A 27,406-nucleotide genomic window follows, 5' to 3' on the forward strand; every position below is an offset into this window, starting at 1 on the left:
TATTCCTCAATTGAAGACTGTAAAGCAAATCCTGTTTGAACTCTGATGCTCAAGAAAACAGCATCACTGACTAAAGAACACCATCCATCCCTCTAAGTGAGGCAGTTTCTTCGTAACACTGTTTAAATCAATAGTTGTCTCCTTTTTCCCTTTGGGAAAGAGGTAAATACTGTCATTCTTTGTGCTTGATGACACCGTTTATCACACAGCACCGTTTGATCTAAGCTAACCGAAACAGCAGCAGCTATCACGTAAACAAGCTGGCTGGAAGTTGAGAAAACAATCTAGCAGACTGTGACACTCCACAAGGTTATGTCTTTTATGCATATATATATTATATTTTATATATATATATATATATATGTCTTCTATCGTTTCGTTTCAAGAATAATTTGGCTACTTCTGCTCCTAATGAACGGGTCCCTAAATGTAATGAGAGTAGCCCATTATCAAACAGTCAGTCTGTTCCTCATTTTAGCATATTGTCAGTGGTGTTCGTTCACACTCTCAACTGGATGATTTTAGGATTTTGGTGAAGGACTTAATATCACCATGATCAACAGTCAGCTAGAGGCGCTTAAATACTTGTAATTTGGAAACCAAAATGTGTTTGTGTTTGGTCCTTCTCCGCCTCAAATATACAAAACTACCTCTACAATTATTCTACAAAAAAATATTTCAACAACACACTGTACACGGTTATTTTTCTTCAGAAAAATAAGACAAAACTGTCAACGGGGTCGGCAGTCTTTTGCTACATATCCTACTGAAGTCTATAGATCTTTTATTATTTGTTGCTGTTGTCAAAGGGTTTGAACTCTACAAACATTGCTTGTGCTTCTCAAAAGTGCAAGACTCTAAACGTGTCGGGTGAACAACTGAAATAAATTGTCCAGGTGTTGTTATGTATGGTCCCTCTCAGGTATTTCATTTCAATTTTCACCTAAAACACGGCAATCTGTTTTATGTATTTACTAATTGTTCAAGCAAAAACGCATTAAACCAGATATTTGTCTTTATACTGTACAGCATTCATAGACTGAACTATCCAATTAATGCAGCCTTCCAAATTTAAACTATACATTATAATAGACTTTGACTTCTTTACTTATATTTCTCCTGCTAAAATGTCTTTTTTTTGCATAATAAACTTTTAATTACACAACACATCGGCTGGGTACTTTCCTCTGTATAATACAACAATGAAATAAAAAACAGATGTCATAATAATCATAATGATAATAATAAATGCGGTCAGGTTGGTCTCACGTGTCCCCAGGAGGTAGGTGAATGAAAGCAGACGTGGACGTCCGGTGTTCGTCGCCAACCTAGATTGCGCTTCTCGTGGGGCGTGTTCGCAGCCCGACCGAGAACCACCAAAACCAGAAAGATGCTCACCAGGTTCTAGATGTACGCCTCTTCGGTGGCCGGGTTCTGGTTCTGGCTTTCCGCCTGCTGCTCGGGCCCATTTTCTTGAGCCTTCACGAGCACCACCGGCTTGATCATCATCCTCAAACGCTGCCGGGGAAAGAAAAAATATTTATTCGGATCCTTTCCTTCAGTTGTAAGGGCGCTATACAGACCATTCATCCCTATTTGTTCCAGTTAAAGAATAATCCATCCATTCTCTTTTTCACCATTGTACTTTATTTTAGCTGTCATATTTTTTCCGTCCTTGATGCATAGAAGCTTGTCTTATCCATGTAATTGCTATTTTGGTCTCTATTACTGACCGTTCATGCATTCTTCCATTTATCCATCCAGCCATCTACAAATAAATACACACAACCCATCAATCCATCTATCCATCTGTCAATCCATCCAATAACTGTCTAATCTATCCAGACACAAACTCTCCCAACACAACAATTTCTCCATCCATCCATTCTGCAATCAAACTATTTATCCATCCATCTATCTGCCATTCAGCTACCCACCAGCCCAACCAATCAATCCATCCACAACATAATGATGATCTGCATTTATTTATACATAATACATAATAATAATACATAATACATACACATTTATACATAATTTATACATATTTATACATTTATACATACATACCCACCCATCCATCCATCCATCCATCCATCCATCCATCCATCCAACCATCCATCCATCCATCCATCCATCCATCCATCCATCCAGCCATCCATCCATCCATCAACATAAAAACACACGTGAGCATCCACACACTTAACTATCCATCCATCCACACACGGGGCGACAGTGCGTCAGGAGGTAGAGAGCTCGTCTTGGGATCAAGAGATCGCAGGTTTGATTCCCGGCTCCTCCGTGTTACATGTTGAAGTGTCCTTGGGTAAGACACTGAACCCCTAATACCCTCAATAAGCAGGTTAGCGCCTTACATGGCTGCACGGCCGCTATTGGGAAATGTGAAGCACACTGTAAAGCGCTTTGGGAAGTCTTGACTTGAAAAGCGCTATATAAATGCAGATCATTTCATTTCATTATCTATCCATCTATTCATCTGTCCACACACAAACCCACCCAACCCCTTTATCCATCCATTTATTCTTGCACCCATCCATTTTATATACATCCACACACTTACCCATTCATTATAATCCAATCATCTATCAATCCATCCTTTTACCCATCCACACACCTACCCATACATTAATCCATCCATCTATCCACACAAAAACTCATCAAATCAATCCATCCATCCGAAAACAAACCCACAGAACTTATCAACCCAAACATCCATCCGTCAATCTATCCTTCCATACATCAACATATGAAACCATCTAGCTATCAAAGAAATGATCCATCCCTCTTTCCATCCTTCCATTTGTCCATCCATCCATCCCCCCACAAACCAACCCAAACCCAACCCAACCCAAGCGATAAATCCTTCCATCTATCCATCAATGCACACACGCACCAATCCATTTATCAATCCACCCACACACCTATCCATTCATCCATCCATCCATCCATACACACACCTACCCATCCATCCATCCACACACCTACTCATCCATCCATCCACACACTTACCCATCCATCCATCCACACACCTACCCATCCATCAACCCATCCATCCATCCACACACCTACCCACCCATCTACCCATCCATTTACCCATCCATCCATCAATATACGGACCCACCAAGCACATCCATCCATCAATATATGAGCCTGCTGAGCTATTCCATCCATGCATCCATCCATCCATGAATATTTGGACCCGCTGAGCACATCATCCATCCATCAATATATGGACCCACCAAGCACATCCTTTTTTTGTATCCTCAATCCATCCATATATCCATGAACTCATTATTCGTCGTCCCAACTAGACATCCAGACATCAATTTATTAGTTTTACCTAACAATCATTCTTTCTTCCTCCATCCTCTATTCATTTCTTCCTCTGTTTTCAATCCATCTTTTCCATTGAACAAATAACAAAAGCCCTAAAAGCTAACAGCACAGCATCACACTGCTCAGTAGCCAATTCGGTTAAAGACAGTAAAACATTTTGAACGATCCAATGCTTGGAGCCTAATTTCTTCACATCGGGGTGGATGCTGTTCCACTAGCCACCACCTCTTAGTTCATCTGTAGAATCCTAAATCATCATCATCATCTGCTTCACCCTCTTCATCATCAATGCAATTAACTGGAAGACGCGTGACGAGCAGCTCCGTGGCGGGTCGGCATTCCGTCTGCGGCAATCGCGAGCTGTAATGTGCCGTCTGATTGCTACAATTAAAACAATCAGCTGCCAGGGCTCCTCCTGACACCTGCGCGTTTCTGTCGACAGCCTCTGTAATTATCTCCCGTTTCCTGCCACAGTAATGCCTGTCAAGATCCACCAATGGAGGATCGTATAGATTTGTGTTCACCATAATCTCAAAGCAAAGGATGCGCCCCAAAATAAGTATTAGCTGCAGTTGAATCATTGCATCCTACACAATCTGCAGTCATCGAAGTAGTCCTACCCAACTCATTACGATCTGTATTTTCCAAATCCTTTTATCTTACGCTCGGCTTCTTGTGGCACTTATCCCTTCTTCACGCCGCGTGGCCACATGTTTGCTTATTACCGCGGAGTTGTGGCGCTGCTCAGTTAATACACTAAATCGCATTATGCAAATCCGCGGCACTTCAATATGGAATGTGAAGAGTCGACACTCTGTAGCTAGGGCATTTTTTCTTAACATTCTCAAAATGTAGGCGGGGGAGAGGGAAAGCTCGGTCAGTCCGAGTTTGTATTGTAATACACTTAAAACGCTAAGTTTAGCCATACTGGGCATCTGGAAAGTCTTCACGGTGCTTTAACTGTGTTATTTTTTTTACATTTTCATGATCAGAATTGTAATTCCGTGGTTCTTGAATATATATCTTGATATTAACGAAGATGCCGCTCGGGGTGTGTGACATTAAATCACACTTAAAGGGACAGTGTATGTATTTTGACTTATAGATTTCAATGTATTGTAATAGATTATTCCCTTCGTAAAACAAAAGTAACAACACCAAAAAAGAACCAACGTGTATTAAACACATTTTAATTATCGTAAAGATGCGGTGCAGGGTTTGAGGTGCCATGAAAGTTTAAAATCAACTTTTTTCTCTATAAAGTATGTTAACAATGCCAAACTGAGTTCAAATAGCCTTTCTATGTCTGTTTTTTACCGCACCTATCTGCTTTTATCTTACTTATATGATCGAGTTCTAGCCACGGGGCGCATTACGCTTGAGGAAAGGAGACTGGGGCTTTGGGGGGTGAATAGTGATTCCTTGGTTTATTTTGCTTCAGGACGAAAATGCTGAAAGTAAGAAAAGGACCGTTTTGAATACAGCCCAAATGCAAACCCAAACCCCAAAATAGATGAAAAAAAAGTTTTTTCGAGTGCATCTAAGATAGACACATACATGTACACGCCATATAAGTGCTGGACATAGGCTGCCATGATGATTTCAGTCAGAAGATGGCATGAGCAAGTAGAATATTTTAAAGTTACAGTATCTACACCACCTTTGATCTATAAAGTGGCTTAACATTCTTTGTATAACTTGCACCACTAAAAAAGGTGAGAGTGGATAAAATCACCATAAAATTAGGGATTGTTTCCAAAAGTACCTCATATTAGTTTGATATTTTTTTTCGCAAATCAGAAGAAACGATTATCAACTAAAAGTTAAAACTACTGGATTTAATAAATTCGATCGTCTCTTACCGTGTGTTGTTGAAAAGAAAAGCGGGACTATTTCTTGCCGCCAGCATTTAGAACAACTCGCTTGTAATTTCATGGCTCACACTGCAATTATTAGATAAGAGGCATTTCTTTTCCCGCAGCCCCCTTCCCATTGTGAACAGTGCACGCAAAGGAGACAGAAGCCAGAAGCAGTCTTACCTCTTTGTATGTTCCTTTGAGTGTGAGGAACATGTAGACCATGTAGCCGGGGATGAGGACCATGGAGGAGAGTGCCATGAGCCAGCCGACACCTTGACCCCAGGCGGGGAATACGTAGTCGCCCATGGTGAGAGGCACCATCTGCACTGCACTGAAGAGGAACACTCCCTGGAAAACAAATGCCGGGATGCAAATATCAAGGTCTGCACACTCACAAACAATTGTCAACAGTATGGGACGCTAATGGATATCTTAAGTTTAAAGAGGCAGTGTGTATTATTTAGCACTTCCTAGTTGTAAAAAAACAAACATTGTGCATAGAAAAGGGTATATTGAGTACAGTTTTAAGGAAAACTATTTTATAAACATTTGTATAAATACTCATGGGTGAATAACTACTAAGGTTGTAGGAGCACCATTTCCTGCGCCCGTCTCTCTCCATGCCAATACACGTTTCAGCCGTGTCTCAAACCGGGGAGTCTTAAGTGAATGTGCTAACCACTGCACAACAGAAACCCTAAATACTTATAAGTCGAGAATTTAGATTGTATTTTACATAACATGATCCTCAATTACAGGATGCTGACATAATAGTCCGCCATTTTTCTGCTATAGAAACCTAAAATCCTCAAAAAGGTTGGGCAAATAAATAAAAGATGAAATGGTGCATTTGAAATCCCCATATTTTGTATTTGTCCTTGTGCTTTTTAGCATTTGCTTTTGGTTACACTGCACCAAGGGTGGGTGAACGTCAGGATTTTTCATTCAGCCTGCCAAACAAAAATGTTAAAAAAATGTAAAAAGAAAAAGTAACAGTAATAAAGATGTGTTGATTCAAATAGCAGGCTATATTTTTCTACACTTTTTATTTCTATCATGTATTTTTCTATTTTATATTATCAAAATAATGAAAAAAAAACCCTCTATTTTACTCATATTGCATTTGGAGGATTTCAACACATATTGTCAAATTTAGTTATGAAAAAGGACATATGTTATTACCAAATTGATAATTTTATTTTAGTCAAAAAATAAAATATAACATGCACTTGTAAATATCTACATGATTGTTGATTCATGAATGCAGGGGTTTTCAACCTTTTTTTTCAAGTTGATAGCTGCTTTTTTTCACTAATTAGTGCAAAGAACAACTGGCTTGAAATATATTTTGGATAACAACGTTTCATGTTATTACTATGTTGTTAGTATCTAATTAACAGGTTAATTATTTTAATCTGGGGTAAATAGACTCAGTTAACAACAAAAAATATAATTCTACCAGAAAATCACAATGACCCAGCACTGATGAGCTTCTTTCAGAACAGATCCACGGGCACCTCAACTGTTCTAACATGTTAGAAAACCCCTGCATTCATGAATATCAACGCTGCTATTTGGAAAAGACTTATCTCCATTCTTTGTCATTCGTTGTTTTTGCCCGAATGGAATGTGAAAAAATACATAAAATAGTGTAGCACTAACCCAGGGGTGGCCAACCTTTTTTAGAGAGCTTCTTTATGTTAACTATTCGCATGTCAGGCCACCAGTTTGATATGTATTTCTGAAAGGACAACTAATTATATTAGTACTGTATTGTTACTATGCTATTACCAGGTTTTTTAATTTAAAGTTGAGCTTAAATAGGCTCAATCAACCACAGAAACATAATGCCAGTTAGTAATCAAATGTTCAGTGAAATGATAAAGACCTATCTCTGGTGAGCTATATTCAGATGTTGTTCCTGTTACTCGCGGGCACAACGTTGGAGACCAGTGCATTGACCATTACCACATCAACTTTAAAGTTATATTTCCTCCCATAGAACACGTTTAAGTATGACTATCGAATACATTCAAAACTGTAGTGTACTCCTGCCTCTTTTTCGTTCCAGTTCTTGTGTTTTACTTACAGCAACAATGAGCGGCGTGAAAACAACCCAGCAGGCCTTCCACCACAGACAGGGCCGGTGGCCGATCATTTCCTCAATGTTGTCGTAGAACTTGTTCACGCCTGAAACACCATTTAATCATTGCAAAGTCCATAGCGTCTCCTGAAAAAATGCTTGAAAGTTTGCCTTACCGTAGAACCAGGAAATGGAGACGCACTCAAAGAAGACGAGGAAGAGCAGACACATGCCGCTGGCCGAGTAGTAGTCAAAGAGCTTAAAGACGTACAGGCCACCCTGCACAATGAGTCACAAAAGGATTTTGTTTGATGAGGGGGCAGGGACAGAACAGTAGCACAAATGAAGCGATTAGGGGATGCGGCCAGTCGAGCGGAACAACATCGAGAGAGACGTGCCTCGGTGGTGAGGGCATCAGCACCGCGGAGAGGTCCATCTCTACTGGACAACAAGATTTGGTTCTTAACATTTTCCTTCCAGTGCACAGTGCCTTTGTATCGTTGAGGAATGTTTTTTTTCCTCAGCGTGTATGTTGTTTGCGGATAACGAGAAATCAGGTTTTAAAAATAGAGAGTGAAAACAGATGAGCAGTTCCTTCTTGACATAAATTAAGTAACGGACAATGGCTGGAGCATGTACAAAGGCTAACGTGTTTTACCATCATTCTTATACAAAAGGATAGTCCATAAGCTGATTGAAAATCTATAACAAGTCGAAAATACAGTTGAACGGAGCTCTCTTCTACTGATGACCGCCTTGGGGAAAATTTACTCTAGACGCTCAACCCCTAATGAAGAAATCAATTGTATTTTGTTAAAAGACGAAAGCTGAACTTCACTTGGTGTGATCTTCTCAGGAATGTGCTTGTTTAGACATCTCCTGAAATGTGTGTGTCCTGTGTTATATTTTGTATCCCACTAAAAGAAATAAGATGATAATATAAAACAAAACATTATTGAATTAACATAATTATGACGACATAAATTAAGGAGATATTAATGAAAGAAGTACATAAACATGATACTCTATGAGCAGTCACATATGTCAGTATTACAGCAGTATTATTATTTATTTTTTAGCAACCAATATTTTGGAGATTTTAGTTCATACTTTTTTTTTTAACTTTGGTACTTAAAATACTAAAGAACATTTAGCGTTATGTAAGGCAGCAATGTTCTTAATTTCCCCCTATGTTCCAGTCCGGAGCCTTCGCTCTGAAAATGTTGGTCTACTAGTGATCCCAAGAGCTAAGAAGAGAACGACAGGTTCGAGACCGTTCTCGCGGTGTTGTGGAATGCTCAGCGCCCTGAGATTGAATCTACAACCTCAGTGGACCTGTTTAAATTTAGGCTTAAAACACATGTATATTCTATAGCACATGAATAACCTATATTTTATGTTGGCGATGTGTATTATTTTTTATTGCACCATCCAATGCGGCCTGGTCATCCTGGAAGGAGGATCATCTCATGTCCTTTCTCAAGGTTTCTTAAATTTCATCAAGTTGAGGTTTTTGAGTTTTTCCTTGCCCTCATCTAGGTTTTAGATCAGGGGGTGGTGGAATAATAGTCTGTAGTCTGTACAGCTCTTTGAGACACCATGTGATTACGGGCTATACAAATAAACATGACTTGACTTTAGTTTAAATTGTGTTCATTTTAGCTTTTTCTATTATTGCTGTTGGCATGACAGCATGATTATCCAGTGCCAGAGAATGTTGTACCTCACTTGTCATCATGGAAATATAAAAATAAAAATACAATAAATTGTTTTATTTTTCAGTGTTAAAGTGATATCTCATTTATTTATTTTTTTCTTCAAATTCGCTGCATTTTCACATTATATTATGAAGATAAGAGAGTAGAGGTCGCTAATGAGACCAAGGAACCTGATTTAGCGCCCACCTCAGCCCCAAACAATCAAAAAATGACGATAGTATTATAAGGATAACAGCAAGTCAAGCCATTCATTCATTTTTCTCTTGTTGCGTGGATTTTTTTTTTTTCATAATGGACGATAAGTTATCTATTGTATTTATTCAAATGAAGCTGCACATAGACTTAATTCATAAGTAAAGGTAAAACGGTAACATTTTATTCCTATGCTACAGTTGCATCAAATAAAGCTCTAGACCAGTAACCTAAGCTTCTATGGTAGCATTTATTGCTAAAAGTAAGTTATTTATTTAAACATTTTGATTCTATCTACCTATCAACCCTGGTCATATCCCTCAAGAGGGGTGACCGACAGCAAGACAAACACATACAAAAACAAAAAAAATGTCAAAGGGAAAAAAGTAGCAAAAAACACACACAAAAATTTTTGGACCATGGCCAACCCAAATGCCCAAACACCCAAACAAGTTAAGCACCTTGGCACCCAAGTTGGTCATGCTTTCGTCCCTCCAGATGAAACGTGACACAAGAAAGCGGCCATGACACAACACACTCTTCTGTTCAACAGCAGGGCCCGACAGCTTTCACTGGTTTACCCCTGCCGCATCATACTGCCCATCCCTTAGAACCCGTCCAAACAACCCACTATCCTCTCACAACACCTCTCCACTCATTCCTATCACCCACGAGAGCTCTAGCTTCCACTATATTTAGATTCAGAAATTATATTTATCATAAAAATAAGCTTCTCAGTTTTGATTCGATCATTAACGGGCATGTTGATTTTTTGTTTAAATAATAAAAAATGCACAAACATTTACTGGCATCCATTTTTCTTCCGACCCACTGAGCATTGTCTATCACAGTCATCCATTGTTTGGATTCTTATACTGATAATACATTTTTGTAAGAATAAAAAAAAAAAAACTCCAAGTTCTCTATAATTTAAAGTTTCTCATTACCAATAGAATCATGTTAGTATGATTTAAAAATAATACTTTATTAGGTCGTCAAAATATACTGAATTATTAAAAGATACATAATTTTAATGACCGCATTAATAGTTTGCATCTGAACAAAAAGTTTTATGGATATCATAGTTAACTTACCTGGGTAATATTGGACAAGCCAATAATATAAGAGACGAGGCAGACGATGGCGATAAAAATCTCTCGACGTTTCCGCAGGATGTGAGGGAACTCGTCTACCAATGCAGTGATAAAGCCTTCCACTGTGCAGAACTGGAGGAGCAAAACAATCGATTAGGTTTTCATCAAGGTTACTTGATTCAATCTGTACCTGGCTGTCAATTCCCAGCATCAGCAGCATGGAGAAGAAGAGAATGGCCCACAGAGGGGAGATCGGCAGCTGGGTGACGGCTTCCGGATATGCCAGAAATGCCAGGCCAGGGCCTTGAAACATGCATCAAGGGGAGAAAAAAAACATTGGGAGCTTCCATCTAAGCCAGGGGTGTCAGCCCCGTTTTAATTCAGGGCCACAAAGTAGAAAACACACTCTCACAGGGGCTCAACTAATAAATGAATGGCATAAAAAGTGTGCGTTAACTGGAGGACTGGTGGTCTTTTCGGAGGCTCACTATACAATTCAGTGATATAAAATTTGATTATAAAATGATTATTGAGGTTTTTTTCCTCAATATTTTTTTTCTTTCACTAATATTAAATCTGCATTAATATATGTTTGTGGAAAAAAGGAAAACAATAATTATTATTTTTTTCAGTTTTTTCAACTTGGGATAACATGTGCAGACTTGAAGTTGACAAAATAGAATACAAACACTAATTTAACCGATTGATTTCATGATTTTTTTTTCCTTTTTTAAATGTTTACCTGAATATGGAAACTCCACCATTTCATATCTATTATTGAAAGGAGCTAAAACGTCTTTAAACCTCTGCAAAGACAACAAGGTGCTATTTTTTATTTTAATTTATTTATTGCCTTAAACATTGAAACTGTGACTATAACTTTTAGAAAAATAATATCAAATCAAATTGTATTTGTACAGTACTTTTCAGACTCAAAAATGCAACTCAAAGTACTGTATAAAAACATTAAATATACAATAAGAAAATCACCACTTTCCTTCCAAAGTACCCAAAAGTCAAATACCCAAACATCCCATTTGTTCCCCACATAGCCAACATAACTGATAAAATGACAGATCAAAGCAAAGACCCTGAATGGAAAGTGTCAAATCATTCAATACCTGGGTTGCTGTTGAAAAACTAGACATTTTAAATAGGGGGCTGGAACTTTGTGACCCAAAGGGCCATAAAGCAAAATTATTTAGATGTTTTTTTGAGAGTGTCACACCATACAGTATATCCATCCATCCATTATCTGCACCTCTCATCCTCAGTAGGGTTGTGGGGTGCTGGAGCCAATTCCCAGCCATCTTTGGGCAGTGGGCAGGGGACACCCTGAACTGGTTGCCACCCAGTCGCAGGGCACACAGAGACGGACAACTCACTCGCTCATCCACACCTGGCCAATTAACCTGGCATGCATATTTTTGGGAATGTAAGAGGAAACCGGAGAGCCTAGAGGAAACCCACACAGGCACGTGCAAACTCCACATGAAGAGGTTACGGTAGCCCACACAATATCTTTGAAGACAAAATTCAACAAAACTACCAAACATGCTCTCTAGACAAAAGCTAAATATTCAGCACATTTCATTTCACCGTGTGTCTGTTGATGATTCGATTAAATCTATAAAATAATAATAATGCCATAGCCTTTGTCCCATATAAATATAAATATACCACTTAAAATTCGTCTCCCACCCACAGTAACTTTAGAATGTTAAGGCTCATTTTGGCTGTCATTTTTGTCCTCTTTAATAATTTTAAACCAAGGTGCGAGCAAAGTTGTTTTGTAAAAATGTCACAAAAAGACTGCAAAAGACGATACAAATGTATTTCCCTTTAGTGAGGTCCACGCTGGACGAGGAGTGCACACGTCCTGTCTTGTACATAGCTCCGCCCATTCCTACTGCTTACCCAAATTGCTCTAGGTGCAAGAGCCTCTTGGTGTTTGAAAAGTTAAATATGACTTTTCATCAGAAAGTGTTTAAACAATGAACAAAGATTGCTTCATTAGCTTCTATATAAAAGATTATTCAGCGATTTACAGCTAATACGCGTTTGTTGGTGTGACACATGACTGTCAACTGTAGTCAAAATTGTGTCCTATATGTTCTGGACTGAAACCTCATATAGTTGTAATCGTCCCCGGCTATGAACGTGAGATAAACAGCGGCTATGTTAACAATGTTTAATGCAAGCGAGAGAATGAGCTTTAAGAGATTTACATCGTTAATGTTAACATACGATCCTGAATAAATATATTTATTTTAAGTTTTTTTTGGGGGGTTCCTTCAATGCTTTCTAGTTGATTAATTGTCATCTGCTTATACAGCTACAGTGGGCGCCTGGCTTTGGCAACACAGGACACATATTAAACTCATTCAATGCCAGAGAATTCTCTGAAATGGTAAAAGCTGCTGCCAGCCAATTTTTGCAATTTTGACTCATTTTTGAAGGCTTAAGGAATGTTTATTTCTGTAGGTTTATAGTCATAGGGTATTTCAAAATGAAGCTCATATATTATAGTATGTTTCTAGCTCTTACCATCGTTTAGTAAACAACAGTTCAACATTGGTAAGTTTCTTGAAAATTCTCGATTCCGCTTTTTGTGAAAGGTTGCATTTCCAGCAGAACATTTACTTCGGTGCTTTTTTTTTTGCATTTGTAATACCACCACTTTCTAAAAAAAATGCTTTCCATAAACACAAGGGCACTTTACTTGCAAAGTAACATTTCATTGCAAGAACACTACATTTATGAATGAACAATGCACAAACTTTGCAAGAATTTTTTAGAGCCCGATCCTTCCGGTGACTTGATTACATGATTTTGGTCACCATGGTGATCAAACGTCATCCCTCTCTGCCCCGACGATATTGAAGGAACATCTATTTTTTTTTTTTTAAACAGCTCGTGAAGCACTACCTGTCTGTACTTATCCATATCTTTCCTTCTCTCACCACACTGCTTCAATTCGCCTGTGTGGAGTTACCTACACACTTCAATCGCTAGAGATAGGAAGCAACACTGAGAAGTTGGTCTCTCTCGATTTGTGGAAAAAGACAAAGCCATTTCTGCGATTTATCAAACTGGAATAATTCGCAGAGGCTTGATACTTACTGATTAACTACGCCAAACCCTTTATAACAGTTGTTTTTTTAAACAAAACTTTCAAGGACAATGCTTCTGAAAACATATTGATAAGTTATGGCATTGAATGACTTAATAGTAGTCTGCACATACAGCTGCATTGGGTGCTTTGCGAGTAGAGACTGACTTTGGCGACGTTAAGTGGACATATTTGAAACTACAAGTAATTGTTTGACGCAATTTAGCTCATTTTTCTCTTTTGGTTCTCTCAGCAGGGTCTCTGAGGCCACATACAATAATGTGGTGGATGGCATTTGGCCCGCAGGCCATGAGTTTGACACATTTGTTTGAGGCGTTTTGCTGTTTGCTGGTCCCGGGTAAATCACGGCGTCACACTAAGACAGCCATCAATTGCTCTTTTTGTGGAGTGCTTGTAGTCATTAAGGTTACGTTTAATCCATTCAACTTCAGATGCCATGCAGAGCACACTCTCCATTAATTGAAGTCAAGATTTAAACTGTGACCGAAACTTGAAACTGTGAGGAAGGTCACACTGATGTATTTAACCCCCAAATAAAAAAATGGTTACAACGCGATGAAAGTGCTGCGACCGTGAGGAAAGATAAGACCGGCTAAAACGAGAAAAACGAAGCGGCAAATAAATCCGAAGCGTCCTTGTTGGCGCTGAATGTCGAACAATACTTGCGGATTTACAAAGGATTTGAAGATGTGTAAAATCACTGAGCAATTTTCTTTTCTTCTACCCCTTAATTAAGCCAGAAATCAAAACCCAGTCCCCATTTCTGACTCAAAGAGAAGTGAGTTCTTAACAGTTGCCTTTGCTGATTGTCGCCATCGAGCGTGGACATTGATTGTAATTACCTGAGGCTGCAACATCAGCAATGGGTCTCTTTGTCACGTTGGCCATGAAGCCCACAATGGAGAAGATGACAAAGCCGGCAAACATGCTGGTGAAGGAGTTGATGCAGCAGACAATGACAGAATCTCTGTCGGGGGAGGGAGACAAAGCGCAAGGCGGCCATTGTCACGACGATATCAATTCCTTATCATCCCGTCGCACATTGGTGAACCAGATGGTGGCGGTGGCTAGAATTGGGTGGGGATCCATTTTACATCTCACGCTGTACAGAAACGGTTGCTTATTTCTGACCGCTTCCTTTGAAGTGGAAGTTGTTTAAAATTGAATGTCGGGAGTTTTGATGATAAAACAGACAGAAGGTTGAAAGCAGTACTGTATATTCCCTATTACAAGCCGCACATGTTTTTCTACATTTCAAACACTGCGGCTTACAATTGGTATTAATATATTTTCTGCAAGGTGGCGAGGGTGTGGTTGGTGAGTTTGTACACGTCCAGCGGCCCCTGCGGCAGATCTCCCCAGTTGTGCTGCCCGTCAGGGCCACGAGGCGACGTGTATATTAACATGTACGCAGGGGTGTGACAAAAACATTCTTAAAACAAAACTCAATGTACTGTACTGACTAAAATTTTGAAGTTTCTCCAATCAGAACAGCCTGTAGACATGCAGAGCCATGCGATTTATCTTAAGACAGAGAGAAGACCGATTATTGCAAAAAGAATCATACATGCTGACACTAGCTACTAAAGAGGGGTACACAATAGTTATTGGGCTGACAGTCATTGGACTCATATCAGCATAATATGACATCACGTTTTCAGCCCTATTGGAAAAATATATCCAATATTTAGTCACTTGCCAGATTAAAATATTCAATCAGGGGACACTACTTGTTCGAAACATTCTAAGCCAGGCATGTCCAAAGTCCAGCCTGGGGGCCAGTTATGGCTGGTGATCTAATTTTTACTGACCCTCGAGCTCTATCATTGAATTAATAACATGTGGCCCCCCGGTATTGTTAACTTTGACTTTCTTTGAAAATGTTATCCCACCCTATTTCCAACATGGCGACTGTAAATAAAAAAATGAAAGTTGACTGTGAAGCCCGCAGTTTCCAGGACAAATAGAAATTAGAGTATTTCCCCACCAAAACAACTTGCAAAGAGACTGTGGCTGTTTTCGAATATTGTCATGATTGCCCTATTTGGAACACCTGTGGCAGCTTGATTGGCGCCAACAGCCCGGACAAGCTGATTGGTGGCCACACCCTTCTTAAGCCCCCGACTTCAGTTCAAACTTTGTCAGATCGTTGCTAGCTGTTGTGTTTCACTCAGTGAGCGTTCCCGTCCGACTCCATCCCTGTTAAAACCTGTTTCCTGCCCGATTCCCGCTTTTTCGACCCGTTTCTGAACCTGACTACGCCTGTTTTGCCTGCCGCCTGCCTACGACCACTATTGCGAACTTTACATCGCCTCTTATCTCCAGCCCTGGTCAAACGACTTGCCATTCCCGCCTGCCTTCTTCCGACACGGAAGTGTCACTCCCGCCTTGCTCGTTCCCGCTCTCTGCCAGTCTTCGGATCAAGCAATCAAGCAAGCCTTACTCTCACTCTCAATAAAATCTGAGAAACGCATGCAATTGAGTTCTGTGTCCGTTCTGGCCTGTGACAAATGTCATAATATCAAGAGGAACTGCCAGCCGAAACATGCAGGCCACAAAAAGCTAACTGGAAACAAACAGTCTGAAAAGGTGAAGCAAATGGAAGCCTTTTTAAGAACACAGGAGCATTTTTCCACGAGACCCTGCGATTCAAATGGAATTGCTACAAAGACTAGCTACAAGATGGCGGCGCTGATCGTCAAACACTTCAAACTTTTCACGGAAGGTGAATTTTTTGACAACAGTTCAAAGAAGGCTGTATTGTCGTCCTTCACACATTTTCAATTTACCAAATCTGGCCTGATTTTTTAAAATTTGGACACATGTGTTCTAAGCATTTATGTATATAGTAGTAGCAAAACTTGGTCTCTCCATCACTTTGTCATGCGTTGCTTGGCTTTGCTCTTCTACAGGCTCTTGTGAAAGTACATGCTTCTGATTTTAACAGTATAGAACACTGAGATCTGTTTTGAGACTTTTTTTCCGTAGTTCTTTTTATTTGTTAATGCCAATTTGATTAATATTGACAGCTGCAGAGACAGTCCACAGTGTCTTAATTGTGGCACATTGAGTTACTTTTCGGTATTAGACATTTCCCTGTTTATTTTTTTTTTAATTTAGGAAATGAATCAGTTCCTTTTTATGGCTGTTTTAGCAAGCGACTTAAAATCCAATGCGGCCTGTGCAAACAAAGTTGAGTTTCTTCCCTAAATTTGTGGCATGCGGCTATTAATCAGGTGTATTTTGTGTTACGAAATGTAAGCATATCTAAAATACCGAAACATGTGTGAAACCAGAATCTATCATTATATTAGGAAGCCACTTTTTTCAGTAAGGTAGTAGTTCTCAATTTCTTTGAAACACTGCTTATTGTTAACTCTCAAGTCCTCAACATTTCATTGAAAAACTGGTTTAAAAATTGACTTATCCGCTGCTGACTCAATACAATCTAACCTTTTGGGCCTGTCTTGTAAGACACAGTTTTTAAGTTTTAATTTGAATGGGAAGATATTATTGGGGGGTTTAAAATAAAACAACCACAATCTTAGGGGATGTTTTAGACAAAGCCTCCTCAGTTTTTCGTGTGATGTTTTAAACTAATGTACCGGATTGTAAGGCACTCTTAAACCAGAATTAATAATATTTATATTAGATTTTATTAAACTTTTGAGTTTTTTTATGGAACCCCAGCTCATAAGGTAGCGTCTTTTGTATGACAATATTTCACAATATTCTTGAGGGTCTGCCTTTTAGTCTGGAAAATTGAGAATGAAAAGTGAAAAGTGAAGATGACATCTAACCAGATTTACAGACTAGTAGCGACCCATCCAACATAGTACAGTTAGGGAATTTTTCTGTTAACTTCCCCATCAGAGGAACCCACATTTGGAAAATAGGAAAGGTATTATTTTTATTCTATCACACATTCCACAACATAGATTTTCAACAACCGAATCCCAGCAATAATATAACCACAAAACTAAATCGTGTTTAATCGGTCACCAGTGTTTGGTCAAACAAAATAAACAAATGACTTTCAAAACAACATACCTGTATACGTTGTTGTTGAAAGGGTTGTAGCTCCCCAGTGCGATCAAAGACCCTAATCCCAGTCCATAGGAAAAGAAGATCTGAGTAGCAGCATCTAGCCAAACCTGAGTGAGGAACATGACATGATTACCTAACTACTTAATGAGGAATTAGAACTCAGACTCGCGAGATAACGAAAACATCTTTGTTGTGTTTTTTAGATTTGCTACTTCTGTTTAGATTTGTCCATTGAGTTTTTCAAGCCTGACATGGACTCGTCTTTTGTGAGTTGTGAAGATCACAAGAATAACTATAGATTAACATTGTTTTGACATACAGGTTTGTTGGGAATGTACACATGGGAAGGTATATGCAACATATCCCTTGTGTGTGTGTTTTGAATTGTTTGTTAAAAATCCTCCTTTTACAGGTTGAATGCGATTCTACAAGAATAAAATTTGATTTTGGTCGTGACGTCAGGACCACAACGGAAACAGGACCCAATTGTGTCACGTTTCTCACAAGTTTAATTAAAGGAAAGGGGAAGGGCTGCGCCCACGATCTGGTGTTCGCTAGGCGCGGGAAGCAGGTCGCTCTGAACGCGGAAGTGGATCTTCCGTAACGAGCGCTGGCGGTGTCGTGAACGGAAAAACGGGTCAGTAGCCGTGCCAGGATACCAAAAACGTGGTCGGGGTCAGAAGCGAGTCATAAGCCAGGAAAGGAGAGTAAACGTGGTCGAGGACAAAAAGAGGTCAAAAGCCAGGACGGGAGAGTAGACGTGGTCAGGATCAAAAACAAGTCGAAGCCGGAGGACAGACAGGAGCAAAAAAAAAGGTGGGAGTCAGGGTCGAAAAAGGCTTACCTAGTGTTAACTGAGGTTCGCAGACGGACTGACAAAAGGGGACAGATAGGAGTGGATTCAAATAGGGACAGGGAGCCAATCAGAGTCCAAGGCAGTTGGCGCCAAAGGAGCGGGCACAGGTGATTTACATCGGTAATAATGACACGTGACGCAGATAAATTGATTATGTTTGGAAGAAAAACCACTAGAATCTGAAAACGTAAAACAACAAACGACTGCAGGTACCTCAGACATCTTCAGTTTTTCAAAGTCTGGTGTGATGTAAAAGAGGACTCCGTCCATAGCTCCAGGCAGGGAGATGCCACGGCAAAACAGGATGAAAAGCATGAAGTAAGGGTACGTGGCCGAGAAGTACACCACCTGAAAAATACATAAAATACTTGTTTTTTCCTCCAAGGAGAAAAAATACCCAACAATAGTTCAATACTAAAGTCACACTACCGCAGCAGTGGGGCCTGATGACCTATTATTGCCTAAAGGCAGTGTTCACCACGCTTACTTTGAACCAATCTTTGGGGGCTGCGTCAATACTTTACAGATCGTTCCATTATAAAATACAAGCAGAGTTGATCATTGAAACCAGAATTCATGTTATTTGCTGGTTGTTTGATTGTTACCTGTATTGGAAGGCCATGGAGAGCAATTTTCATGGGGTGAGGCATGTGCAAAAAGTATGGTGGGGCTTCAAATGGAAAAGAGTGAAAATTAAGAGAAATCATTGAATTAGATAGATAGATAGATAGATAGATAGATAGATAGATAGATAGATAGATAGATAGATAGATAGATAGATAGATAGATAGATAGATAGATACTTTATTAAAGAGCCTCCTCAAAATTATGGATCAGAATAAAAATTTTCTTCCCATTTGTAATTCTAATTTAAAAAATAAGTTTTAGGATCTGGTATCAGTATTGTACCGCGCGTACCAGAAAGGTTTAGGGGCAAAGTGCATGTGATGGGCAGCAGCCAGTCAATGCCGATGTCCGGCTCATTTCTGAAGAGCAGGAAGACGCTTTACAGTGACTAAAACGGCGACCAGATGATGAAGATGCATATCTGAGTCAAAACAGGAGACTTCTCCTGCTACCTTCATATCCTTCTCAAAGCACCTAGGCCGATTTTACAACTATAAAATTAAAAAAATGGAAATCAAGGAGGCAGTTTATTTCTGCATACTTGGATTTGCGTCATCAGTAGCTAAAGGTAAGCAGCACGTGGGAATAGGGGACTGGCTTATATGGGAACAACAAACCAACGGGTAATCAATGGTGCAAACTTGAGCACTGAATTTACAGTGCGCTGAATTTTGGTCTTTTTATTTGTCCAATTATTTTAGCATGTCTTGAGAGAAAAATAAGACATCTTAGACAGTACCTTGAAATTTAAAACAAATGAGATATTTGTGTGGTTTGAAGCCCAGAGACTATTTTTACTTATTACGTGTCTATTTTAAAGTAGTTTAAGGGGGTCGGTGCCTTATCGAGTAGATACGGTAGTTTGTAACTAGATACTTTTTAATGTCAGTAAACTGTGGGACTCTGAATATCTTTTTAAATAAAGTAACTGGTAACTGTAACTCACTACTTTTTTTAAGTGTTGGGTCACTGATGGGGAATGTCAGAAAATTTAAGAACAAGGTTTTACAAACCCACATTTTTTTAAAAGGACTCAAAACAATGAAAAGTAAAACTTAAGTCTAAAGACTGATATCATAAAAAACCTGTCCCGGTTCTATTTCAAGAAGAATGACTAACAGACAAAACATCTGGATTTTTAGGCGGGGCAGTCCATGGTGAATTACTCCCTGCATGTTTCTCCGGAGTTGCAATAAAAAAATTGCGTAGGCGGCAATCAAATCAATAGACTGTTTGGCTGAGCGCATTCAGCTTTAGCTCCATGATACGCTTTAAAGGGTTTTTCTTATGACACTCTGCGCCACAACACTTAAACCAACATAGACTCAAATTGGACAATTGAAGAGTAAATTGAAGTTACGTAATCCCCTCCCTTCTCAACCCCCTCTGCACCCTGCGGCACAGTAATCCGCGGTGACGGCGCGGCGACCTTGAGCATTGAATGGCGCGTCTTGTTCGCGGAGAAGCGACGCGAGCTAAATGTTTCTTTTGTGCTGCCGACTCACTTTGCCGGTCCAGCTGACCCCCTTCCAGATGCAGAAATAGACCAGGACCCAAGCGATGGCCAGGGTGATGGCCAGCGGGATCCTGACCTCTCCGGGTTTCTCCAGGCCGTCCGTCAGCTGGTGCATGTTGCGTCTGCAAAAAGGGAAGGTTGCAGAGGGGCACATTTTACTCTGTGTAGGAAGTGTGAAAAAAAAAACAAAGAATGGAAAAATATACTTTTTTTTTCCTATTTTGATTTAACTCATTTTGAAAAGTTCTGCTTTAAATTATTGTCTTTTTGAATGTCAGTCTTAGTTATTTTTTTAATTTATTGAGAGGGCCACCAAATAATGTGTGATTTCAAAAAATATATTGTATTTTCTCGGTCACCTTGTCATTTGCGCAAGGGATGGTTAGAGTTTAAGATCAATTGCTTGGCTCTACATGTCTATGCGCTAAACTAGTGGTTGTCAACCGCCTGGTGATAGACCAGTATCGGGCTGTGGTTCATTTGCTACCCAATTCAACAGAAAGAAACAAAAATTGTTCAGTATTCATGAATACACTTACATTTTGGGTTCTTTTGGTATATCACAGTAACTGATTGATTAGTTGGCAAATATCGATGATCTCGATTGCTCGGCATTAGATGCAATGGGAATCGAACCCAGGTCTCAGTGATGAGAGCACTAAATCCTAACTATGAGACTACTAGGGTTGTAGATTTTCGACAATGGAAAAGACATTACATTTTTCTCATCATTACACTTTAGTTACTCACTGAGCCTTGTTGTATGTTGCAGTGGAGCATTATGGGAGAGAGTTCAGCCAAAACAATGTTGTACAACGTGGTACAATGAAAAAATATAATGTGACGATGAGATAAATACCCTTTATTTTGTCTTTTACAATCCTAGTAGCCTAGTGATTACTCATACATAATGCGTATTATTATTATTACGATTATTAATATAATTATTATCATCATTTCTCTTATTGGGCCGGGAGGCAAGAATATAGTCAGACATTAATTTGGTACATGGTACAGAAAAGGATGCCGACCACCTAAAAAACAGTTTAGACGGTTTAATTATTTATCTGAGTTTTACTGCGTGTAGTTTTCTAAACATTTAGTATTACCCTTACTTTTTGGGAATATCATTCTAAAGCGTCCTGAAAATCGGTCAATCATTAATAAACTAAACATGAATTCCTAAACAACTTTTTGTCCTGTCTTGACGATGAAAACAACAGTAATGTACCATTAATATTGGTTTTAAAGAAATGTAATATTTGTCAAACTCAATATGAAAAAAGGCTACAGAGTATTTTGTGACTTTAAAAAACATACAATTCCTAAACATGATTTTAGACTGTTTATGTGCTTATTTTTTTAACGCTTGTAGTTTTACTTACGTTTAGTATTTGCTTTTGTTTTTAAGAATATCTAACTAAAGCAGCCTTCTATTTGGTCAATCATTGATAAAGTAAAGATTATTAATGTAATATAATTAATACCATAATTCCTAAAAACGGTTCAACATTTTTTTTTCGCCTTGAAGTTATACATCAAAATAATGAACATTGTATGTAGGAAAATAACCAGGAAATTATTAGTATTTTTTTAAACTGTATTTGTATTTTATATGTATCAAAAAAGTATTAATCATCTCATTTCAGATATATAAATTGGTAGTTCTTCTAATAATAGTAACTTTGGTACTCAAATGTTGGCTTTCCAATTAATTTGTGTGTGTTTTTTGCTACTTTTTTCCCTTTTTTATTTTCTTTGTTTTTGTGTATGTGTTTGTCTTGCTGTCGGTCACCCCTCTCGAGGGATATGACCAGGGTAGGTAGGTTGATAGATAGATAGATAGATAGATAGATAGATAGATAGATAGATAGATAGATAGATAGATAGATAGATAGATAGATAGATAGATAGATAGATAGATAGATAGATAGATAGATAGATAGATAGATAGATAGATAGATAGATAGATAGATAGATAGATAGATAGATAGATAGATAGATAGATAGATAGATAGATAGATAGATAGATAGATAGATAGATAGATAGATAGATAGATAAATAGATAGATAGATAGATAGATAGAATGGTGGTTTTCCTGTAAATTTAAATGAAGGCTTTATGTTATGATTTTTTTCAAAGGCACACAGTAAAATTATCAGTGTGGATTTAACACTCGTAGATAAGGAACATATGTTTATTACACTTTAAGTGTTAATCTAAGTCTTTATTTCAAGATATTTTGTAATTATATTAAATTAACACTTTAAAACAAAACTTTTAACACTACTTCAGTGAACATATGGTCTTTATCTCTTCGTGTTAAATTAACCCTGTTTATTTTACTGTGCAGTTAAGACTGCAGTAACGTGCAGTAGGACTTAGGATAATGACAATGCTATTTTGTTTTTAATAAAGGACATATGAAAAAGAAATTTCATCGGATGCCAGTTCCTTATTTTGACTAATATTGCGCACTGTCGTTCGTTGTTCTGACATCATTGTTTGTATCGGCCAATCATATTTCCGTTCTTTGATTACCACCCCCTAGGTCTGATATGCCTGTAACCTTGAAGATTTGATAAAAACAAGGGGGCTCAAGGAGAGCTTAAGGACGTGAGGGAATTCTCTTATCTGAAGGCCCCTCACCGGGTCCTCCTGGCAAGTTTAAAATCCATTAATGTCTTCTCTCCTTATTTTGAGAGTCTACTTATGTCCAGACTTAACAGATAACTAAATGTTCAATGATTACTATTGCAATTGTATTCTGTTGAGAATTCTCCTGTTAGTCAAAGCCTTGGCAACTGAATGCTTAATGCACAGAAGCTAGCCCATTTTCTTACGTCTTAAAGAGTTTAAATTTAGTTTTCATAGCATCTTGGCAATTTTTCATGCGTAGGAGTCTTCTTCCAATAGTAAAAAGTTTGACTTTCTAGGCATACTCTAATATTGCTGAGTAAAGACCAATTGGCAGCACTTCGAGGGACAATTTTATCAACTTCACCTCTTGTGTTGTTAGATTTGGCCTCTCAGATATTAGATAAAAGGGTGACTTGTCTTTGCTTTGCGTACTCCTATCTAAAAGCTCTCTTGCACACATGATTCAGTTTGAAACATTTATGACCATTGGGTCGCACATTGGCACAGTGGTGGGACTGAAAACCGTACCCTACGGGTATTTAAGACAGTATAAGACTGGGCACTATCTTGGATAGAACACACTTCTTTACGCATCTTGTTGAAAATGGCTCCACAGCTCCAGGAACCGGGCTGAGGTTCAGGCCAAACTTTCCAACATTCATTAAATTTCCTGTTCTGACTATCATCACAATTTCCACATACATTTGAACATTGTAGCATCCATTAAGCAGCCTGTTAAATGTCTCCTGTACCCAACTTACTCCCAGAACTCCACCACAGCACTGGTAAGGTTCCTGGTGTCAGGGATGCTGTAGTTGGTGTAGCAACGCTCCGTGTTCCAAGAATTACCACAAGTCTGCCATGGCAGATCCTGGAGAGGAAAAAAAAAATCTTTTGACTCGGCACTTTCCCACCTCCGGGTCCAATTCTGTGTGCCAAGTCCATGACAGTCTTTGAGGGGTGGGGTTTGAGGCTTTACGGGAGGGGGAGAGCATTACGATTTCATGCTTCCTTCTAAAAACTGGATGACTCATTGCCTGAATGCATTTATCAATAGCTTGTGTAAAGCGCTAATTATGTGGGAAAGGAAGTAATAAATGTCGCAGTCTGTTAACGGCTGTTTTTTACTCTTTTATGTCCTCTGTAGGGATTTTACATTCTCAATTTGTTTTGGTGCAAAATACTCACGCTTGTGAAAGAGTTGTACAGATAGTAAAGAGCCCAGGAAATAATGACAATATAATAAATGTTAAGCCAGAAGGAGAGAACAGCAGCAGCCAGACCGACACCTGAAAAACCACACAAAGATATACTCCGTATAAATGACAAATTCATCTTTTCGAGGGTGCTGCCCGAATACATTTGAATACGCTTTTACCTTTGAACATGGGTGCCAGCTTCCACACTCCAAGCCCACCAATAGATGTGTACTGCCCCAGAGCCGTCTCCAGAAAGAAGAGGGGCATGCCAGCAAATATCAAGGTCAAAAAGTAGGGAATCAAAAAGGCTCCTGAATGAGAGGAACAATTTAAAAAAAATAAGGAGAAAATTGGTTTAGTAATGACACCAAAATTAACATGCAACAGAATATATTCCAAGAAAAGGAAACGAGCGCTTGTGCGCAATTACGCACGGCAACACATTGGGACTTAAGCGACACAAGATCCCGGTTCTAGTTCCTTTGGAAGGGGGAAAACGAAAACCAATCCTGATTACCTCCGCCGTTTTTTCCACACAAATATGGAAATCTCCACACGTTCCCGAGTCCGATCGCGTAGCCGACGCACGAGAGCAAGAAGTCAAATTTTCCAGCCCATGTCTCCCGCTCCGGCAAGTCCTTTTTGCTCTTCTGGACCTTCACCACCAGGGTTTTGGGTTTGTCGTTGGCCGTTCCGGCACCACTAGGTGCTTCGCTCACGGTTTCTGTCAGGACATGGCCGTCCGACGTTTTGGTCCCGTTTGTGGCCATTCTTGCGCCAAGGACGAAAGGACGGACGAGGAATAGGCTTTGGAGGTACCACTTCAGGAGCAGCACCGGTTTTGGGTTGAGCAGCGTCGCCGTCCTGCGCCGCTTCGCTGCCGGAGAAATGCGTAAAATGGTTTTAGTTCACACATTCCGCGTGCGCATGTTTGAAGAAGCAAATACAGTCAAATAAAACACAATGGCACTATAAAAATGGGAAATGTTTACTTTCTAAAAATAAATACATAAAAAATAAGAACAAAAATATCACTCGGTAAGTCTGGTGATAGTTGAATTACAAACGGGAAATATAGGGCTATAACATCGAAATTAAACAAATTTTAAATTATATATTGAGAATAGAATAGAATAGAATAGAATAGAATAGAATAGAATAGAATAGAATAGAATAGAATAGAATAGAATAGAATAGAATAGAATTGTCTTTATTGCCACGGATATCAACGAGGTGAAACGAGATTAAATTAACAAAATTAATCATGACGCTCCAGGGTAAACGTGGTAGTTTTCAAAGAGAAACATGACATAAAAGACTGTCAGAATAAATAGGGGAACATTTTTACAACGTGGTGCTTAGAGACTGGCCAAATTTATAATAATAGTGCATGAAACAATTGTAGTGCATCGTAGTGCAATGAAAAGTGCAATGACATTAACAAAAAATCCCTAATGAATGGCAGGATACATACATACATACTATATATATATATATATATATATATATATATATATATATATATATATATATATATATATATATATATATATATATATATATATATATCTATATATATCTATATATATATATATATATATATATATATATATATATATATATATATATATATATATATATATATATATATAGATATATATATATATATATATATATATATATATATATATATAGATATATATATATATATATATATATATATATATATATATATATATATATATATATATATATATATATATATATATATATATATATATATATATATATATATATATATATATATATATATATATATATATATATAGATATAGATATAGATATATAGATATTCTCAGTTTTGCGTGCTTGTTGAGCGTGATGATGGCCCTAGGGAAGAAACTGTCCTGAGACTGTTTTTGAGGAGATTTAAAATGCATTCATATTTTATGCTTTCATTTATACGTATAGATTATTTTATTTTACTTACCTATCTACTACGTTTGTCTTCCGCCGTGAAATAAACCCACGAGTGGTTGCGTGCGCGCAATTGCGCACAATGGATTAATCTTTGAAGGGCACATATTTGCATCCAATGTCTTATGGAATGACCATCTACGACATAATTATTTTCTACAAACTTACAAAATACAAAACAAGGCAATCCATTCCTATTTTATTGTTTTAAATACATTTACAGCGCTGTAAACACACGACATAAACGGTGACTTACTTACAGTTGACTGTTTGGCCTTCTTGGTTCCAATAAATCCCGTAAAAAGTTATTCCTTGCACTTTTTTTGTGCGTTTTGGCTGGGAATGTTCAGATATGCTCCGCTCGCAAGGCGAGTAAACGATCCCGTGGGTGGCGGATGGACGGATGGTTGGAGAAGGAGAAGAAGGAAAAGAAGGAGGGAAGAATGGAAGAACGACGGAAGGGGGTGTGCGCTGCTGTCCTTAAAGGAGTGGTGCTGAAAGAGAGGCAGCCAGCAGACGAGAAGACGCGAGGGGAAGGAGCCGTCTGACTTGGAGCGAGCAGGGGCGTAGCGATGCGCCACATACCGGGGCCAATCCAGCACCCACCTCCTCCACCTCCTCCACTTGCAATCGCACAAAGGCTCACGCGCACACAAAGCTGCTAATCCAACATATCCAGTGTGGAAGGACGACTGTGGCTTCAGGAGAGGAGCATCTTCTTGTCCCAACGTTTTATATCCTTTCTCACCTCCTCTTTCCCCCCTCTAACTTCTCTCTCTCCCCCTCTCTCTCTCACTCCCAGACTCACCCAGAGGACAATTGACGCCTTTTAATTGCATCCAACATGATCAATCTATACTTATTGAAAAGTATCAAAGAGGGATCAGAACTAGAAATCATGGCCAGGATAGCTCAAACAACAATGGCACTTACTTCAACCAATCTGGAGGGACAAAAACATAAAAGTAAACCAAAGATCAGACTCATGCAAGTGCTGGTTATCTTCTTCAACAAATGCGAGACATGGACTCTCAAAGGATAACCCCAGCCATAAAGACGTGGTGCTACAGGAAACTTCCAAGCATCAGCTATGTAGCACATGTGACA

The 27,406-nt window shown here is 38.7% G+C and overlaps 1 protein-coding gene across 2 annotated transcripts; it reads right to left on the reverse strand.

The window, feature by feature from the left end:
• Positions 1 to 445: 445 nt before the first annotated feature.
• slc6a1b (solute carrier family 6 member 1b) lies at positions 446 to 27,018 on the reverse strand. Of its 2 annotated transcripts, none has more exons than XM_088338104.1 (15): positions 26,560 to 27,018; positions 24,840 to 25,199; positions 24,502 to 24,633; positions 24,312 to 24,412; positions 23,885 to 23,994; positions 20,472 to 20,604; positions 18,553 to 18,687; positions 17,487 to 17,590; positions 14,279 to 14,403; positions 10,494 to 10,606; positions 10,304 to 10,435; positions 7,476 to 7,578; positions 7,306 to 7,406; positions 5,397 to 5,564; positions 446 to 1,518 (listed from the first exon to the last, which is right to left on the reverse strand). In XM_088338104.1, the coding sequence occupies exons 2-15, from the start codon at positions 25,090 to 25,092 to the stop codon at positions 1,405 to 1,407; spliced, it is 1,824 nt and encodes a 607-aa protein (XP_088194230.1). In that variant the 5' UTR covers positions 25,093 to 25,199; positions 26,560 to 27,018; the 3' UTR covers positions 446 to 1,404. The 2 variants fall into 2 exon arrangements, with proteins under 2 accessions (XP_088194230.1, XP_088194231.1); XM_088338105.1 differs by having other exon boundaries at positions 26,556 to 27,018.
• Between the last annotated feature and the right edge of the window lie 388 nt (positions 27,019 to 27,406).

This window comes from Urocampus carinirostris, chromosome 6 (genome assembly GCF_059441175.1).
Source record: "Urocampus carinirostris isolate Australia breed hairy pipefish chromosome 6, RoL_Ucar_1.0, whole genome shotgun sequence".
NCBI classification, from domain to species: Eukaryota; Metazoa; Chordata; class Actinopteri; order Syngnathiformes; family Syngnathidae; genus Urocampus; species Urocampus carinirostris.

Coding starts and splice junctions, on each gene's coding strand:
- slc6a1b (XM_088338104.1), bottom strand. CDS start 25,092: ATGGCCACAAACGGGACCAAAACGTCGGACGGCCATGTCCTGACAGAA. Junction 18,688..20,471: donor GGGTCAGCTGGACCGGCAAA/GTGAGTCGGCAG, acceptor TGTATTTTTCAG/GTGGTGTACTTCTCGGCCAC. Junction 1,519..5,396: donor TCAAAGGAACATACAAAGAG/GTAAGACTGCTT, acceptor TTTCCCCGGCAG/CGTTTGAGGATGATGATCAA.